This window comes from Mercenaria mercenaria, chromosome 5, assembly GCF_021730395.1.
Source record: "Mercenaria mercenaria strain notata chromosome 5, MADL_Memer_1, whole genome shotgun sequence".
In the NCBI taxonomy this organism is placed as follows: domain Eukaryota; kingdom Metazoa; phylum Mollusca; class Bivalvia; order Venerida; family Veneridae; genus Mercenaria; species Mercenaria mercenaria.
The window spans coordinates 14,055,770-14,076,443 of NC_069365.1; the positions used below are offsets into that span (position 1 = coordinate 14,055,770).

General features: G+C 33.6%; 3 protein-coding genes across 7 annotated transcripts; 1 reads left to right on the plus strand and 2 right to left on the minus strand.

Moving 5' to 3' along the window:
- Positions 1 to 213: 213 nt before the first annotated feature.
- LOC123556498 (uncharacterized) lies at positions 214 to 9,405 on the minus strand. 5 transcript variants are annotated; one of them, XR_006687462.2, is made up of 7 exons: positions 9,334 to 9,405; positions 8,717 to 8,873; positions 7,289 to 7,802; positions 6,513 to 6,817; positions 3,334 to 4,202; positions 1,209 to 1,499; positions 214 to 837 (listed from the first exon to the last, which is right to left on the minus strand). XR_006687462.2 is itself a non-coding variant. In XM_045347266.2 (4 exons), the coding sequence occupies exons 2-4, from the start codon at positions 3,380 to 3,382 to the stop codon at positions 755 to 757; spliced, it is 423 nt and encodes a 140-aa protein (XP_045203201.1). In that variant the 5' UTR covers positions 3,383 to 4,202; positions 6,513 to 6,817; the 3' UTR covers positions 214 to 754. The 5 variants fall into 5 exon arrangements, 1 of the variants encoding a protein (XP_045203201.1); XR_006687463.2 differs by having other exon boundaries at positions 8,717 to 8,864; positions 9,334 to 9,348; XR_008370881.1 differs by lacking the exon at positions 9,334 to 9,405 and having other exon boundaries at positions 8,717 to 8,940.
- LOC123556497 (2'-5'-oligoadenylate synthase 1A-like) lies at positions 8,961 to 10,390 on the plus strand. Its single transcript, XM_045347265.2, has 2 exons — positions 8,961 to 9,739; positions 10,013 to 10,390. The coding sequence occupies exons 1-2, from the start codon at positions 9,362 to 9,364 to the stop codon at positions 10,280 to 10,282; spliced, it is 648 nt and encodes a 215-aa protein (XP_045203200.1). The 5' UTR covers positions 8,961 to 9,361; the 3' UTR covers positions 10,283 to 10,390.
- Positions 10,391 to 13,066: 2,676 nt separating this feature from the next.
- Positions 13,067 to 14,157, minus strand: LOC123556496 (2'-5'-oligoadenylate synthase 1A-like). Its single transcript, XM_045347264.2, has 2 exons — positions 13,720 to 14,157; positions 13,067 to 13,444 (listed from the first exon to the last, which is right to left on the minus strand). Exons 1-2 carry the CDS (start codon positions 14,095 to 14,097, stop codon positions 13,175 to 13,177), a joined length of 648 nt encoding a protein of 215 aa, XP_045203199.1. The 5' UTR covers positions 14,098 to 14,157; the 3' UTR covers positions 13,067 to 13,174.
- Positions 14,158 to 20,674: the final 6,517 nt, after the last annotated feature.

Consider the following 20,674-nt stretch of genomic DNA (forward strand, 5'->3'; position numbering starts at 1 on the left):
AGATGTGTCTTTAACGCGGCTGCGGTCTTTGAAGATCGCTACTCATTCTGGATCATTGATCATAGTTTTAGGCTAATACTTACTTCTGGTGAGCCCAAAATAGGCCGTCATAGTCAAGATCATTGACACCAGAAGGAAGGAATTATTTGATAGAAAATTGGAAAAGAGCTATTCAGGAGTTAGTTTGTGATATTGAATATAAAATTCGTACAATTTCATATCTATTGTTATTTATTTGCCAAATGTTTTCAATGCCTTGACCAAAGTTGTAAACATTCGTATTTATACACATAATGATAGCGTTGACAGACGGATGACATCAAGTACCCAAATTCTTGCAAAATGGATATTCCGACGTTAACGACAATATTGATGAGTACCTTTCAATAACTTACAGACTTACAGCTCAAGATCGTTTGTTTGTCTTCAAGTTTGATGTTTGTTTTTTTTACTTTCTTCATTAGGTACACCTAATTTTAGTAACACTGTAGCCAAGACACATGATACAACAACGTTGTAAATGTTAAAGTCTCATGCGAGAAACAACTGTTCATAAGTGTATAAGATATCCAAGTATTTCCTTCGTCAGGGATGTATGACAGGTACTGTAAACAGAAAAGCACACTACCGTTCTAGCTTCAAAACTTATCTTAACAGACAGTTCTTGCGTAGGTGATATAATGACGTTTGCTTAAATAACCAGAATTAATATAAATTTGATTTTAAAGTAACAAGCCTAATCGACTTGCTAGTTTTAACCCAATATCTTCAAAAAGCATGATAAAAATACTAAAGATGTAAATGGTGATATTCCCTGAATCTGTGTAGACTCGCCACCTGAAAAAAACAGTAGAAACCCGAATTTTACTAAATGTCAGATAACTATATCTTATAATGATAAGATGCAAATATATGCGTCTCCTGTAAACTAACCTATGAAAGTATTATACAAAATGGAATGGTAATTAACCAAATGCGAATTTTTCACTTAATTTTTTTTTTTTAAATGTGCAAAAGCAAGACGTTGAAATATATTAAAATTTCTTGAACACTTGTCAGTTTGTATCATATTGCCTGTGGTGACGATTAACTTTGTTGGCTGTTCTGACCGTTTCTTTTTATACAAATGTCAAATATTGTTCAATTTTCTTTGCAATTACTTGAGTAGAACACTTAAAATAATAAAACAAACATTATAAAGTTTTCACCTGCTTTTGCAGTATCTACGACTGCCACCGTGACCTGACTAACGATCTCGTTAGAGACCCAACACTTGTACTTCCCTGCATCTTGTCGAACTACATCCTTTATGGTCAGTTTGCTTGTTATGGTCTTTGGTGACCATAACATTGTTGCAGATACCCTCTCACTTAAAGCAAGTTTGCTATAACCTTTGTACCAAACAACTATTCTTGGTGGAGATACCATATCAGTTGCATTGCACGATAAAGACAGAGTGCTTCCGATTTGTACACTCGACGGTCCTTTGATTTTTATGTCTGAAAGAAATAGATTGACAAAAGCTAAGTGCTAGTATCCAAATTCTCTGAAAGAAAACAAATCGTTGTGAAACCATTTTATCGTAATCAGACTTTTGTAATTTTCCACAGGAAAACAAGAACAACATTTGATTAACTGAACTATGCTTTTAATATTTCATATCTAAATTCTCAGTGGTATACTGGAATATGAAGATATATTAAAATTCATCCTGATAATCTCATTTCATAGTAGTGATATAATCTACAATTATAATAGACCAAAATGATACTTCATTAAAAGCTAACCTGTAAATACGTTCATACCAGAACATAAACTAAATACAATAATTGCAGAGACTCAGTTTGATTAAGATTGTGTATGAGAGATAATGTAAAACTTCTAACGATTTCCTACTTCTACCCCACCCTCTCCATCATCAGCATAAGGGATTCCTTAGCATCACAATAGGAAACACTAATCTAAAGTACAATACTGGCCAACATTTTACGGCAATATTTAAAGACCACAGATGTGATAGCTAAGAAAACCTATAAGAACACCCCGTGTCAACGCAAAATGGCTGGTTAATAAAGTATTTTCTTGAAGAGTAATGGAATGTGAATTTTTATTGTCCGTAACAGCTTTTCAAGTAACATTGAACAGATTTCATACAGAAAAACCTTCAGCTTTATGGGTCATCCATATTTCACATTTTCGTAGATCACACCTTTCTGTTTACTATGCTGTCTAAAATCTATAGCGTTACGTTTTAATGCGAGAATATAAAATATTTCAACTGCCTGAATGTGTTTTTACTGTACTATATCTTAAAAGGATGAAAAGTAATAAATAAATAAATAAAAAAAAATCAGAAATGAACAAATATCCTACGTGTAATATATGACATGATCAACTGAAAGTCTTGTTTGTGGAAAGAACATTTGTTGTTAATAAAAAGACGCAACATGTCAAACATAGCCTTTGTGCTACAGTACAACATTTTTATGACGACGGCGTTGGGAAGTTTAACTTTGTCCGTTGTAAAGAGGTTGTTGTTACAGAGAAGTTAATATACTAAGAGAGATAGATGTTGAAATTCGGTGTCCGTTATTGTGTAGATGTGTCGTAAACTGAAGTTTTACTCTAGCGCTTAATCATTAGGACGTCAAAACAATTCAGAATACGTTTTCCGAATGATCTGTAACAAATATCAAAGGTAATTTTTCTTCTGGCCATATTACCTATCTCAATTTCGTAATCTAAGACAAAGTTTACATGACTGCCAAATTCCGAAAACTGGTATTTTTCTGCTTTATTAGAAATGCCAATTTAAGGTTAAGACTACATTAACGAATCAAATTTTTGTTGCACTCGGTGCAAAGATTATTGAACTATTTACCCGTTATACATCATAAAGGTAAATAAATTTTTATCTTTTGTTTCATTTTAGAACATACCAAATGTGTATTCATTGTTGTTTTTTGTGCTCATAAATGTTGTAATTTCAGATTTCCAGCAAATTATTATCTTACTTATTATCTTTTACTTTCGCGTTTAAGACAAAGTCGATTCATTCTAATACATTTAAAGTTAAATTAATTGGAAGTATGTAGACTGACTGAATACTTAACAGAATACATATGAACTATATCTACTGTATAATTATGTTTGTGTCTACATTTTCCCAACAAACGGACTGTTGGTATTGTTTATTCTAATTTATCAAGCGGAATATTTGTGCCGGTGAAACACGCATAAAACATTTTGTTCGAAAGTCATCCAGTCGTCCGAGCATTGAAACAATTAATCTTAACAGCATTTAGGAAAAAATCAGTAACAATAAATACTTACCCCAAGAGCTAACTCCAATAATGCAAATCAAAATAATTAGGTACTTCATAGCTTGTTCGTCTAACTCCTTTTCGTTTTCTCGCAGTCTCAGTGATATGTTTACAGATGATTCAATCAACAATAAAAAATGCAGAGATTTGCAGTGCTGCCAAAGAAGTAGGTGTACTTGCTATTTAGATTGTCGATTTATTTGCTTGCTTCCAATTCAATGTTTACAAGAACTCAGATAATTACAGTATACCTTTTGCTAATGACACTTTGGCGAGAATACGCCTATCTGCAAAGGTAGATACTTTTCCATGAATTACATTCTAAATGTAAATTAATTTCTTTGCTACAACAAGCATATTTTATCTTCATAGCAATGACAGTTAACATGTAAACTGTACTACAAATAAAAAGACAAAATAATCTAACTTTCCACAATTTAAATCAAACATTTCAGATACAGAAGTAGTATAGTAACGAAACAAAAAGCGTTTTAACACCACATGTATTACAGCGTGTGGCCTATCGTTTGCATCACTACAAATGTTACGGTGGGAAAAAAATCTAAACATTTCTTTATTGCGTAGGAATGTCTTATTACGGCTAGTTAAGCACACTTGAGTGTCAATAAAGGGATCAGGGTTGGACTTCCGGTCCAAGAACCAGAAATTACTGTTATACGCTTGAATGTCGCCCACCCAACTGTGAGGCCAGTACAAGTTGTTCACAAGGAAGAAGGTTTCATGTGTGTCGATGCTCTACGAAAACTAAGTTTACTTAGTCGGAAAGCCTCTCTCTCTCTCTCTCTCTCTCTCAGAACGCAATCACAGCCAGGGTCAATGCAGCTGTTGACGTTGTCATAAAATTCTTCATATCAGCCCCTGAAAAGAAATGAGAAAAAGCATATCAGATGCGGTTCTAAACCACTTCCATTTAAGTCATTATAAATTCGGAATATTATCTGCAGCACGCTATCCCGTTGTCATTCCTTGATGTACCTATGTTTGATCGATCACAGCCACTTGTCGGCAAGGATCAGACAAATTGTTACTTCTTCTTTCTTTAAACTGTGGAAGGCTAGGTTTCATTTGTTTCAAATTTCTCATCACACTTTAAATACACAAAAATTTAGGCAACGAATTTACCGGTTTACTACGGAATTCCGTTAGGGCCATCGCCTTTGAATGTATTGATCTGAAACGCGATACTCGATAGTACGATGATGAAAACGCGAAACCACGATAACGAAAACGCGACAGCACGATGATGATAATGCGATACTACGATAACGAAAACGCGATAATACGATAGTACGATGATGATAATGCGATACACTATCGCGTTTTCATCATCGCACTGTCGCGTTTTCACCATCGTACTATCGTATTATCGCATTTTCGTTATTGTAGTATCGTGATTTCGCAATATCATTATCGTACTATCGCGTTATCACCATCGTACTGTCGCGTTATCATCATCGTACTGTCGCATTATCGTCATCGTACTGTCGCGTTATCACCATCGTACTATCGCGTTATCATCATCGTACTATCGCCTTCCGGTGCCCATGCGCACAGAAGAATTTCCTCTCCAGTGTTCTGGTTTCTATTTATCTTGTTATTTAAGCTCTGTTGAAATTAAAAATGATTTCTATTGCTTACTAATGGGTTGTAAAAAGTTTTTGCAGCTAAAACCAAATATGTACTAAGGCAAAAACTCTGCAGGTCAATCGGTTTGAGTTTTCTATATAGTATATGATAACAAGAGAAAAAAGAATGTTATATTGTACCATGATCAGGGCGTTTTTTGTTTGTTTTTATTTTGGTCTGACATGAATATTTTCACAAATATGATGATGAATATTTTCACAAATATGATGGTTTATATTTCAACACTGAAAAGCAAATGCATGTCTTGTAAAGCTCAGGTCATTGATGTTGAATTCCGTAAGACGCATAACGACACTGAAATCGGAGCATCGCAAATATTCGAAGAATATTGTTTGCAGTTTTCATGGCACATAGTTTCTTTTAATGCATCAAAGTCTGGCAATTTTCTGCAAAAATAAAATAAAAAGTAAAGCAGTTTACAACCAAAAGTGAGTTAACGCCCCCTTACTCAGACATTTTATTTATGATTTTACAGGAATGAGAAATGCAGTAAAATTATATCTGCACAGCATTCTGAACCTGTTCAACATCCAACACGCTTTGTCTCCCTAAATTCATTTTCTGTAAATGACTCTTAAATTGACAAAAGCTAAAAAAGCATGGAAAAATGTTAATTTTTTTTTGCTTTTGACTAACTAGCAGCTGTAGCTATAGGAGGATCATCAATACAAATCAAGATTTTCACACACTAGCACCCGCGTTCGAATCTGACTATCGCCCTATCGCTAGAGCAGGAGCTGTAGTTCTAAAAGTATAACTTCTAATCTTCTCATTTTTAGCATGCACATGCGCACCGGAAGGCGATGGTGCGATAATGATAACGCGACAGTACGATGGTGATAACGCGACAATACGATGGTGATAACGCGACAGTACGATGATGATAACGCGACAGTACGATGGTGATAACGCGACAGTACGATGGTGATAACGCGATAGTACGATAATGATATTGCGAAATCACGATACTACGTTAACGAAAACGCGATAATACGACAGTACGATGGTGAAAACGCGACAGTACGATGGTGAAAACGCGATAGTATATCGCATTATCATCATCGTCCTATCGCATTATCGCGTTTTCGTTATCGTAGTATCGCGTTATCATCATCGTGTTGTCGCGTTTTCGTTATCGTAGTTTCGTGATTTCGCGTTTTCATCATCGTACTATCGAGTATCGCGTTTCAGATCAACACATACAAAGGCGATGGCCCTAACGGAATTCCGTAGTTTACTTGAGAAAAATACCTCCGATTAACGCTATCAATTTGTATGTATTTAGGGTAGATTTCTCGGAAGCGCAACTCAGTAACAGCCAAAGAGCCATGCATCGCTAAGTAGACTCGTATCAAAAAGAAACTGTAGTCGAAATATATAGCAAACGGGTTGCTTAAAAATTCAACAAAAGTACATTTTAATCATAAGCAAAATACAAAGAAAAATAGCACAGTGGAGCAGAAATGTCGACTGGACACCCAACGTTAAATTTGAATTTAAACGAAGGACAATTATACAAACCTGATTTCATGTCTCCGCTGACATGTACGGTAATATATTTATTCTGGTATTGGAAATCCAGCATTTGTATTGTCCCTCGTTTTGTTTGTCCATATCATTGATGGTTAATGTACTTGATATGGTCCGAACAGATCGATCCATAACTTTTGTTTAAACGTTTATATGTATTCTTTCATTCGGAATCAGTTTCTCCTCATCTTTAAACCAGTCAAGATTCGCCGGTTGTGACTGTAAGGCAGTACCATTGCATGTTAAAGATAATGTACTTCCAGTCTGAACATGTGCCTTCCCTTCAATTACCAGATCTGTTAATTTAAAGCACGGTAGAGCAAATGATATTGTGCGCGTAATTTTAGATTTCGACATATAATTCCATAAGAACACTATATAAACTATGTACACTATATACGTGTATATGCTGTGGGAGATTTTGCATGGAATGTAGACTGATTGAATAATGTCAGAATTACAAATGAATGACAAAGCAGGGAGAAACAAAAGCTTTTGGAAAGCCAACCAGGAACACTGGATCAACAAATTTCCTATTAACTTAACGAAAAGTGTGTACATGTTGTATAAAATAAAAAGAAAAGAAAAAATGTATAGATTTTTATTTGATGATTTTTGTAAAGAAATTTAACAGAAAAAAGTATTATGCCATTTTAAGTAGACACAGCAAGTTGAATATTTGTGAAAACCGCTTCGCAATTTCAAAACATTTGATATTAATATATTGTAAAAAAGAAAAGTTTTCTAAATGATCTACCATGACGTACCGAAGATGTCTACCATGAGGTAACGAAGATGTCTACCATGAGATAACGATGATTCTACCATGAGGTATGGAAGATGTCTACCATGAGGTATCGATGATGTCTACCATAAAGTATCGACGATGTCTATCATGAGGTATCGAGTATGTCTACCATGAGGTAATGAAGATGTCTACCATGACGTAACGATGATATCTTCCATGAAGTATCGACGATGTCTACCATGAGGTATCGATTATGTCTACCATGAGATACTGAAGATGTCTACCATGTGGTAACGATGATGTCTACCATGGGGTATAGATTGTGTCTACCATGAGGTATCGATGACGCGTACAATGGGGGAATGATGATGTTTACCATGAGGTACCGATTAAATCTACCATGAGGTAACGAAGATGTCAACCATGAGGTATCTTTAATGTCTACCATGAGGTATCGATGACGTGTACAGTGAGGTAACGATGATGCTTACCATGAGGTGTTGACGACGTTTATCATTAGGTATCGAATTTAACTGTGTAATGCAAACGATTGTTCGATTACTGCTACGTTACTATGATCATTATACGTCAGGTAATAACAAATAATTGCTACATTTATGTAAATCAATACTAAAGAGCAGACTTTTCCTTAAATTCTGAAAATGATAAACATTTTTTGTATCCGTAAATAAAATGTGAATACTATGTCTGTATATTTGGCGACTAAATAATGGAAAAGCAAAAAGATGTTTTTAAATGTTAACATAATCGATGGCTTACCCGAACATTGTAATCCGCTTAAACAAATCAAAACAATGAAACTTATTACTGTAAACATAATTGTTGTATAGCGCCTGTAACGTGTATTTACCGAATGTTCAAGATCACAAACAAACAGAAAACAACATACAATATTTGCAACAGTGCCAATATATAAAAGTTGTTAGGTAATAGCCTTGAATGACATAACAGTACACACTACCTGTAGTACTATCGTGCGTAAGAAATGAAAAACAAGATGATGTCGTAGACAAAACTGAATTTTCTCGCGGTAAAGATTAAAATTGAATCGATATGACTATATGGTTTTTCATTGGATTTAACGTTATTATAAATAATAAACAGGAACAGTATTTTTATCGGAATGTGAATAACAATTTAACGTGGGTTTGATACCCATAAAATAAAATGAACAAATGCGCCAGATCTTTCATACACAACACATACTAATAACCTAAATTCCTATACAGCTAAATATAAATTATTCTCAGGTTAAACTTCCATAATAGCTATGTTTAACGCGTGCCTCGTATTGAATTTAAGCCAAAAGTGTGTGGAGTTTTTTATAAGTCCAGGTCATTACATTTTGGAGTTCCACATAATGTTGAGTCAATATAAATTTGAGATCACAGCATTCCAAAAGCAAGCATGTCTGAAATATATGCACCTATACCAATCGACTGTAAAAGAATGGGACCTCATGTTGTGCCACTTCTGAACCAAAATGGCGTTCACACCATCCATCTTTTATTTTGTAAAATTTGCTACATGTACATTCTTTGATCCTTTGGGTAGAACTTCATTAACCAGAGTTCCTAAATATGCTGTGAACATGATAATTTGTACCAAATACATCACTTTGTAAAACAAAACAAATACAATATTGATAAAGTATGATTTTTTTACATACCTGATGCTATTAAAATATATCAGGCTATCTAATAACACGTTAAAATCTATTAGTATTTATACATGGCAAACTGGTTAGAATATTTCGGACAGCTGTATTGTATTTTGTACCTACGTCTTTTGATGAAACCCAACAAATACCATATATCAGAACATAATATCAGCTATTCAAAAAAAAACAACACTATTCTATTAATAACATAGAAATCTATAAATAACATAGAAATTTCTTTGGAATTTCCATCGGATATGCTATATGGAAAATACCAGGCATTTTCAATCAAAATGGTATAAAAAGATAATGCTTTCCTATTTATTAACAGTGTTAAACGAATGCCAGATAAGGAAAATATTTTAAAGAAGATAAACACATACTTTTTCAATCCAATTTTGCCGTGCCATCATGGATGCAAATGTACATGCTGAAATGTTAAGATCGAGACATTTTCAATGTACAGACTGTCTGCGCTCATTTACCGCTGAGTTTTGTCTCAAAGATCATCAAAAACACACCGAACATCGAGGAATAAACATTGCCGAGAGGTGCGATAATAAATCCATTGAGGCGACATACGAATCGTCAAATGATTTGACAACTGCAGCGTCTAAGCCGGATATGTACGGTTTGGAAGAAAGAGATTTAGACATTTACATAGCTGAACACATTCAAGCTGATACGTTGTTTTTAGGGTGTTGTGGTGAAGTTATTAACAATCTTGTCAAAGATTTGCAGGATAAGGAAAAATCGCCAAAACATTTACGACCAAGGAGAATTGTTAAGGTAAATGTTGTTTATGGCAAAAAAAGAAAATAAACATATATTTTGCTGTTTTACTATATATTGCCTTCAATGAGAGAAAGCATTTGTTTAAGATACGAAATATGATATTTTCTATCATTATTCTTACTGCGTGTTTACCCAGTCATATATAATGTATTTGATTGGTCAAATTTTAAACTTAACACGTACAGGGATATGGGCATTATTTTTCGATATATTCTTTAAAAGCTCTTATTTATTTATAAAAGAAAACAGACAGGTGTTCTCTTACAGTCTGGCTCACTCGGGAAAGGTACGGCAGTAAAAGGAATCTCTGATATAGATTTGGTCTTGATGCTTGTCAACTATAAGAATGTTGAGGACCTGATGAAAGTCATGCCAAGTTTACTGAAGGATCTAAAGAATTATCTGATCAACAACGCTAAATCAAGACACCAAAGAACCACCCGATATTCTGTACAAGTAGAGCTCGAATGTCGTACTGGTCACAAACATTATGTCGACATACTTCCAGCTGTCGACCTGCTTGGACTAGGTAATTAATGTATTAGCAACGTCTGTATTTTGCTGATATGTTAAATTCTTTGTTACAACTTTACGTTGATAAAATGAATACATATAACACATTGTGTATATTACTAAAAGTAGTTAACCTCATCTCTTCAGGTATTTTTTCCTATATAGTCTATGTAAAGCCACCATCTTGGAATGAGGGAAAAACTGAAATCAGCCGGGCGTAGAATTAGCGGTGTCTATTTTTATCAAGATGTCTCTGCTGATTTAAGTTTACATTATGTAGACATAATACTAGAGCCGATTTACGCAATCGAATACCGCCGGAAGTAGAACATTTATGTCAACACCGGTTTCGTATTTTCACGTGAAATCGGCCGAAAACTGAGAGGTTATCAACAAATTATAAGTTTACGGGTACCATGAGGATTTTTCATGCATTTAAACGGTAAGTATAATGTTTATGGATTATTCAATACAGTATGAAAGTAAACTGTTACGCTTTTAAACGGAAATTATGAAAGAAAAGTCGATAAGAAAATATTGACTTTCTACTTTCACTTTCATTGTCGCTTTTTAAATTGCCCAAAAATGTTCTTTCTATTAATTTGTTTTTTCTTGTTTTTTGTTTGTAGATACATAACCCTATAGCAAATTATTGTGTGAAATGACAGGTTATTTAAAGCATCTGTGATTAACTGGGCCTAAGTTTACCGATTTTTCCTTTTAGGGTGACCTTTGACCTTATAATAGCTTATAGTCTGTTCTATGTATTTTAGCTGTAGTCAGAACAGAATGTACAGTAATAGAGATAAAATGAATTTTCAAAAGAAACTGTTGCAAATTGTAGGAAAGGAATAACATAATATATTTATAATTATAAGTTATTGAAATATTATAATTACCTCATTTCAGACAGAAGTACAGACCCGCCCGCTTAGCTCAGTAGGTAGAGCGTCGGTCTACGGATCGCGGGGTCGTGAGTTCGATCCTCGGGCTGGGCGTATGTTCTCCGTGACTATTTGATAAACGACATTGTGTCTGAAATCATTAGTCCTCCACCTCTGATTCATGTGGGGAAGTTGGCAGTTACTTGCGGAGAACAGGTTTGTACTGGTACAGAATCCAGGAACACTGGTTAGGTTAACTGCCCGCCGTTACATGACTGAAATACTGTTGAAAAACGGCGTTAAACCCAAAACAAACAAAACAAACAAAAGACAGAAGTACAAGTGAACAGATGACACATTAAAGTGGCTGCAGAAGCTTGAAAAGTTAGATAGAGCAGGGACAGTCAAAACTGTGGGATAATACTTCTATGTAATTTCTTTTTAAAGGCAATTTATACAGGATGGAAGGGTATCTCATACAATGTTTTACAATTTACATGTAGTTTTATCTCTCTTTATGATGTTGAAACAAGTACACAATTCAGTGACATCTAATTAACACTTGTAAACTATTGACAGTTGATATATATATTAATTAGACAGCATTTGATAAAATGCAATTGCCTATCAATATTAAAAAGAGCAAACAGTTGATTGTCCATAAAAGTATAATGTATCCCATCCATAATCATTACATGACTCCTTATGTAATTTACCAGTTCATAGTTTGGAATGGCTTCCAGTCTAAATCCAGAAGTTGGAAGAAAAACAAATTATGAAAGTTTATTTATGGTTATTTAAAAGAATGACCTGCCTGTTAATTGTCAACTGTTTGCTCTTTTTAATATTGATAGGCAATTGCATTTTATCAAATGCTGTCTAATTAATATATATATCAACTGTCAATAGTTTACAAGTGTTAATTAGATGTCACTGAATTGTGTACTTGTTTCAACATCATAAAGAGAGATAAAACTACATGTAAATTGTAAAACATTGTATGAGATACCCTTCCATCCTGTATAAATTGCCTTTAAAAAGAAATTACATAGAAGTATTATCCCACAGTTTTGACTGTCCCTGCTCTATCTAACTTTTCAAGCTTCTGCAGCCACTTTAATGTGTCATCTGTTCACTTGTACTTCTGTCTGAAATGAGGTAATTATAATATTTCAATAACTTATAATTATAAATATATTATGTTATTCCTTTCCTACAATTTGCAACAGTTTCTTTTGAAAATTCATTTTATCTCTATTACTGTACATTCTGTTCTGACTACAGCTAAAATACATAGAACAGACTATAAGCTATTATAAGGTCAAAGGTCACCCTAAAAGGAAAAATCGGTAAACTTAGGCCCAGTTAATCACAGATGCTTTAAATAACCTGTCATTTCACACAATAATTTGCTATAGGGTTATGTATCTACAAACAAAAAACAAGAAAAAACAAATTAATAGAAAGAACATTTTTGGGCAATTTAAAAAGCGACAATGAAAGTGAAAGTAGAAAGTCAATATTTTCTTATCGACTTTTCTTTCATAATTTCCGTTTAAAGCGTAACAGTTTACTTTCATACTGTATTGAATAATCCATAAACATTATACTTACCGTTTAAATGCATGAAAAATCCTCATGGTACCCGTAAACTTATAATTTGTTGATAACCTCTCAGTTTTCGGCCGATTTCACGTGAAAATACGAAACCGGTGTTGACATAAATGTTCTACTTCCGGCGGTATTCGATTGCGTAAATCGGCTCTAGTATTATGTCTACATAATGTAAACTTAAATCAGCAGAGACATCTTGATAAAAATAGACACCGCTAATTCTACGCCCGGCTGATTTCAGTTTTTCCCTCATTCCAAGATGGTGGCTTTACATAGACTATATAGGAAAAAATACCTGAAGAGATGAGGTTAACTACTTTTAGTAATATACACAATGTGTTATATGTATTCATTTTATCAACGTAAAGTTGTAACAAAGAATTTAACATATCAGCAAAATACAGACGTTGCTAATACATTAATTACCTAGTCCAAGCAGGTCGACAGCTGGAAGTATGTCGACATAATGTTTGTGACCAGTACGACATTCGAGCTCTACTTGTACAGAATATCGGGTGGTTCTTTGGTGTCTTGATTTAGCGTTGTTGATCAGATAATTCTTTAGATCCTTCAGTAAACTTGGCATGACTTTCATCAGGTCCTCAACATTCTTATAGTTGACAAGCATCAAGACCAAATCTATATCAGAGATTCCTTTTACTGCCGTACCTTTCCCGAGTGAGCCAGACTGTAAGAGAACACCTGTCTGTTTTCTTTTATAAATAAATAAGAGCTTTTAAAGAATATATATCGAAAAATAATGCCCATATCCCTGTACGTGTTAAGTTTAAAATTTGACCAATCAAATACATTATATATGACTGGGTAAACACGCAGTAAGAATAATGATAGAAAATATCATATTTCGTATCTTAAACAAATGCTTTCTCTCATTGAAGGCAATATATAGTAAAACAGCAAAATATATGTTTATTTTCTTTTTTTGCCATAAACAACATTTACCTTAACAATTCTCCTTGGTCGTAAATGTTTTGGCGATTTTTCCTTATCCTGCAAATCTTTGACAAGATTGTTAATAACTTCACCACAACACCCTAAAAACAACGTATCAGCTTGAATGTGTTCAGCTATGTAAATGTCTAAATCTCTTTCTTCCAAACCGTACATATCCGGCTTAGACGCTGCAGTTGTCAAATCATTTGACGATTCGTATGTCGCCTCAATGGATTTATTATCGCACCTCTCGGCAATGTTTATTCCTCGATGTTCGGTGTGTTTTTGATGATCTTTGAGACAAAACTCAGCGGTAAATGAGCGCAGACAGTCTGTACATTGAAAATGTCTCGATCTTAACATTTCAGCATGTACATTTGCATCCATGATGGCACGGCAAAATTGGATTGAAAAAGTATGTGTTTATCTTCTTTAAAATATTTTCCTTATCTGGCATTCGTTTAAACACTGTTAATAAATAGGAAAGCATTATCTTTTTTATACCATTTTGATTGAAAATGCCTGGTATTTTCCATATAGCATATCCGATGGAAATTCCAAAGAAATTTCTATGTTATTTATAGATTTCTATGTTATTAATAGAATAGTGTTGTTTTTTTTTGAATAGCTGATATTATGTTCTGATATATGGTATTTGTTGGGTTTCATCAAAAGACGTAGGTACAAAATACAATACAGCTGTCCGAAATATTCTAACCAGTTTGCCATGTATAAATACTAATAGATTTTAACGTGTTATTAGATAGCCTGATATATTTTAATAGCATCAGGTATGTAAAAAAATCATACTTTATCAATATTGTATTTGTTTTGTTTTTACAAAGTGATGTATTTGGTACAAATTATCATGTTCACAGCATATTTAGGAACTCTGGTTAATGAAGTTCTACCCAAAGGATCAAAGAATGTACATGTAGCAAATTTTACAAAATAAAAGATGGATGGTGTGAACGCCATTTTGGTTCAGAAGTGGCACAACATGAGGTCCCATTCTTTTACAGTCGATTGGTATAGGTGCATATATTTCAGACATGCTTGCTTTTGGAATGCTGTGATCTCAAATTTATATTGACTCAACATTATGTGGAACTCCAAAATGTAATGACCTGGACTTATAAAAAACTCCACACACTTTTGGCTTAAATTCAATACGAGGCACGCGTTAAACATAGCTATTATGGAAGTTTAACCTGAGAATAATTTGAAATGGACTTTTAATTTTGGTAAAACTAGCACTAATCTATATGAGTGCAGTAATCAGTCTACCATATATTTGATAGTGATAAATGTTTCAATATCTTTTAATGTATTTTATTAGTAAACATCATCTTTCCATTTTAGATAGGGTTTTAACTGAAACATGTACTGTCAATAATATGAATTTATTTTAAGTCTCTTATAATTCTGTAATAGAATGACCATTTGCAGATATAGATGTTATTGCATATTTGTATTTACTAATGTTTGTATATTTATATATCTTTATATATAAAGACACGAGTACCGTTATATCATCTCCTGTTCTATCAGTACTATGTACACTTTTACACATTTGGCGCGGGGTTTCCTTTTGCTGCATCTTGCAGCAACTTTCTTTCGTACTTGTACTTCAATGTTGTTACTCATCAAATCCGCAGGAAAACATTCACTAATGAGGATAGTGGAATGGCGTCTTCTTTAGTCTGCTTGTAAATTTTGAAATTAGTTTTTTTCCAAAAGGTTATGACAAATTTGTCGAGAAAACAAAAGACGCATGAATGGATTTTATATTTTTTAAAGCAGATCAAATACACGTAGCAAGCCAGTGCTAAACTGCATTACATTCGGTTAATCAAACTTACATTTGTGTAACCGAAAAAAAAAACGAAAAATGGGTAACTGGCGAAACAACACCGTTTTAATTTTGAAACATATGTTTGTATCAGCTGTTACAGACTTTTCTAAAAGGTAATTTAGCTGAAGAGGAAAATCAGAAAATATTTTGAAAACGGTTCGCTCAACAAACCCGAGTCTGCATTTTGTTAAGTTTGGTGGCCTATGGGTTTCCACTTTTTTCTGTTTAATTGTCTACTTGACCTCTGGATCAGTACTATGGTATGCTATGGTACGGTGATTAGAGGGGACTACTAAATATCATCGCTGCATAAGGTCTTGTATGGTTCACGTGACCATAATTTTGCATATTTGTATTCATAACACTAGGTTGTTTTAATTAAAACGTAGACTAAAGTTTAGGTTGTTTGTTTGTGTCGCCGAATTTTCAAAAAAAAATTATTTTAAGGCATATTTGTCACACTGCATATCTACACGTTCTTGATTTCTTTCTTCTTGTGGAAAGCGTAGAACTAATTTCAGGGTTATTGTAAGGTTGGTCATTGGAACTGGTAGATATCTCAAAGTTGGTATTCTTTTTGACGCTGGTGGCAGCAGCTACCAAAAACGACTTAAAACTGTTTGTCTATTTCCGATAACGAAGAAACTAAACAGCATTAAATCGTTGCCTTTTAATCATTATACTGTTTTATTTCTTTCATTTTTGAAAATATGACAATAATAACAGATAAAAATAAATAAATTTCAGTTATGTGCAATATATAAATATTTACAGCGTGAGCGAGATGTAACGCACAGTTTCAACCCATTTACGTGTAGTGTACTTTTAGCTACTGTAAAACTCCTCGAAAGGATAAAGTCAAAAGAATGATATTACATATAAAGCAAAATCCGGTTATGTTTTTACAACAAATACTCTGTTTCTGTACGAATTGCCCTCGAACTACTCTATTTTTGTTTATCTAGTATTCAATTTCCGTATATCTGATCCTCCGTTAAATATAACCCAAGTGCATCGTGTTTATATGTATAATTATTATATAGAACGATATAAGAATTCATAATTAAAGCTCAATTATTATCCCGTGAAATGAATGTAGTTTAAATGCATTTAATGAATGTGGTGTCTGATATGAACATACATGTATGTTTCAGGTTATAACCCCAAAATTTCTATTTCTAAAACAATGATTCTCAAGTTTGAAAAAATGTCTGAGGCTCTCTTAAAATGATATAATGTACATCCCTCATTCTTACCAGATTTCACTTTTTGGTTACCTAAAGGTGTCTGTACGAAACTATAACAATTGATTATTTACACTTATGTTTGTTTTGTTTGTTTTTGGGTTTAACGCCGTTTTTCAACAGTATTTCAGTCATGTAACGGCGGGCAGTTAACCTAATCAGTGTTCCTAGATTCTATACCAGAACAAACCTGTTCTCCGCAAGTAACTGCCAACTTCCCCACATGAATCAGAGGTGGAGGACTAATGATTTCAGACACAATGTCGTTTATCAAATAGTTACGGAGAACATACGCCCCGTCCGAGGATCGAACTCGCGACCCCGAGAACCGTAGACCAACGCTCTTACCTACTGAGCTAAGCGGGCGGGCTTACACTTATGTGTGTTCACTAAGACCTTAATGCATTTTAGATTTTCACAGCAGGTGGTTTTTTTTTTTTTAAATTTGATGAAGTGTAAGTTTAATAAACATACTTTTCTTAAGGGATGATTTGAAAATAAGAGCAACTGTACTATTTTTGTCAAAGATTTGCATTGAAAATTATATATTTAACAGACATTCTTATGAAATGCTTGTTTGTAAAATTTGTATTACCCATTTTGCCTAGTCTCGTTGCTCAAGCAAAATAGATTGCAAAAGGTCGGACTCGGAAATCACACACTTGTTTCAAAACTTTCCTTTGGGTTCCGATTGTTGAAATATCACAGTATCTGTGCAAATGAAAAAATAGAAATTATACTGAAATCAAAAGAAATAGTCTAGACCGTTTTTAAATATTTTCAGATTTAATTGAGGTTATAACAAAATTTCATGAAAACAAGATAAAACATGGTTTTCTATTTTTGTTCCTTATATAAATCTTTAACAGGGTATTCAAAAACAGAATAATGCTATGAAATGTTAGAATAAAATTTTTGACGACCTTTTTATTATTTCAGATACATTATATGCATTTTCTATCAAACTACACATTTAACAGAGTGAATTTGCAGGTCTTAAACTGGTCCAACGGGAATCGCTACGTCCTGAGACCATTCAGCAGAACTATATATGTACGAATATACTCAGTGCCTTTATAGTAGTCAAAACAACAACAGACCCGATGACATATATCAAAACAGATTAGTTCAGTCGGCTTTGAGAAAATTAATCTCCTATCGTGAAAACTTTCTCCTGTTCCTTCAGACACAATCAGAGGAAAGCGTGGTGTCTAAATGTAATAGGGCTGAAAACAAAACAGGGTGTGTGTCTCAAAATAATACGGTGATAACGTCTTTTATTGAACATTTTTTAATTTTACTACATAAAATTGGGAAATAGTCATGCCTAGAACTTTATAACATATCTTGCGACAGAAGTATTTTTTAAATTACCGTATGTATAAATTTCAAAACAAAATCTAATTTTACGATTATAACTTTTAGTACAATATTTTCACACTTCAGTATCACAGTAACCCTGCAAAACGAGATAGAAGTTTTCAAAATGTACAAAAGCTAGAAAATATAATCAACTAAGAAGTATATATCATATAGAATATTGCAAGATGTGCATCTCAATCTAAATGAGGGAAATTTACAATACTAACATTAACATCATCCACTTTATCTTTATATTTCCAAACACGAGACATCAGTATCTGTAGTGTTGGCCTTATTAGCTTGAGCTCTATGTGATAAATTTCACCGGTCAATAGAGCAAAACGTCATCCAAATAGCGTGGTGTATTGATTAGTGAGTGAGTTGGGTTTTAATGCAGTAAAAAAATATACATGCATAAATAGACAAAGGCTCAACACTGAAATTTACTACACTATCATGATCTCATTCCTCTATATATTTGACCAAAAAAAAAATGTGGCACGAACACGTAAAGCCGTCGTCTATAGATGAAAAAAAATCATAGTTTCCATGTTGATGAATACTAAAACAGAATTAAGGTATACTTCAATAAGGCTGGTGTACAATGAGTTAATTTCTACAGCTTGCGCGTGCTATTAGTCTCCTATTTTTCCCCATTTTCTAACGACCAGTTTATTCTGTAGCTTCTGCATGTGCCTGAAAAAAAGAAGAATAAAAACTGCACTTGTGGTATTGTAATAAATTCTGTAAGAAGATCTTTGGAAGCACAGAATACAACCAAGCAAAATAATAGCAGACTCGGTTTGATTGAGTCTGTTCATAAGAGGTAATAAAATGTGCAACATCTCTCAATCCCCCCCCCCCCCCCCCCCCCCCCCCCCCCCCCCCCAACAACAAACCGGTTCCGGCTTAAGCGGAATAATACGACATAAATATTGAATATTGAATAGAGTCCATGATTCCGGAGGATTTGAAAAATATAACAACATCGAATCGAAGTACAGGAAGACTTTTAACGACCACAGCACGGCACTTAAGGACGTATGCTAGAATTTGGTGCGAAAATTTTCCCAAAAACAGAATTTCTTCAAACTTTGGATATTGAAGGACAATCATCAGCTGTCATACTTTCATTTTTAATGCAAGATCCATGAAATGTTACCTCAATCAAGTTCAGTTCTTCGGTGTCACAAAACGCGTATTTGTTTGTATCTAAAGTTAAACTCAACACGTCACTGAGGCCCGAAAGAGGGTACGTAAATTTAACGTTTTTAGCGTGTTGCAGGGCACAGAAATCGGACAGTAGGAAAACGCTAATTATTGTCATTTCTGTCTCGCATAATCACTTTTAGGTCGGTATTAACGATGAAAAGACTTGTTTACCTTGTTTACATTCAACTATTAATGTTTGATATAAGGCTGTCGAGAGTTAAATAATTCAGCTGTCCTATAAACGACATAATTTTTTTTAAAATAATGGTCATTATCTTCTGGAAAATTTTATTCAAGCCGGTATGCTTCCAAGGGATCTTCTTATATCTTTTATTTATTGAGTCTGTTCTTAAGAGATAATGAGTTCTTGCATACCAAACTTGGATTTCTTGTGATTTCATCGGTGTTGGAAGATTGGTCTAACACGCCAGGGTGTATGATTACTCTCGCGCTGTAAATGACGTGTAACGAACTACAACTCTATAGTAGATGTGTGTAGTAATACATGTAGTTATGTCCTACGTAAAACAGGTTAAACATTAAATATCTTGATATTTTCTCTTTGTTCCTTGTAACATATTTCTCGATACAAAAACGTCATTTTACGGGGAAAAACATAGCGTTTCACTGCAGATGATAAAACAAAACCGAAACAAGTACGTTGTTTTCGTCTTTGTAACGTCATGACGTAGGCCTATTTCCTGTTTACGGACGTAAAGTTCCCGCGATTTGTTAATGTGCTACTTTAAGTAAAAAGTGCTAAAAGAAAATCATTTATTCTATGCTCTTCGGTAAAATATTGAAATTTATCAGTGAAATAAAATTGATATTTTCACTGTTTCAAACAGTGAAAATATCATTTTTATTTTTCACTGGTACGGAACTACACTTGGATGCGAAAGAATATGAATTATAAATAATAGAAAATTCCATGTAAAATATACTTCAGTAAAGATATAAATGTATAGGAATACTAACAGGATCATAAGTATATACATTCTGTCAAAACAAAGTGTAACAGAACACAGGAAACGTAATAGAACTATTTACAGTTTTCCTACGGACAAACTGGATATAATTTGGATTAAAACCATTAAATATACATAAAATTAATAGAAAATTTGTTTGTTTCAGTGTAAGATCGAAATTTAGTTCACTCGTGAACATCATAATTTACATTTTCACTTGTGACTGCGCCACTCGTGAAAATATTGCATTATAGTGTCCACTCAGTGAAATGTATTTCGATCTTACACTAAAACAAACAAATATTCTCTATTTGTTTCAATTT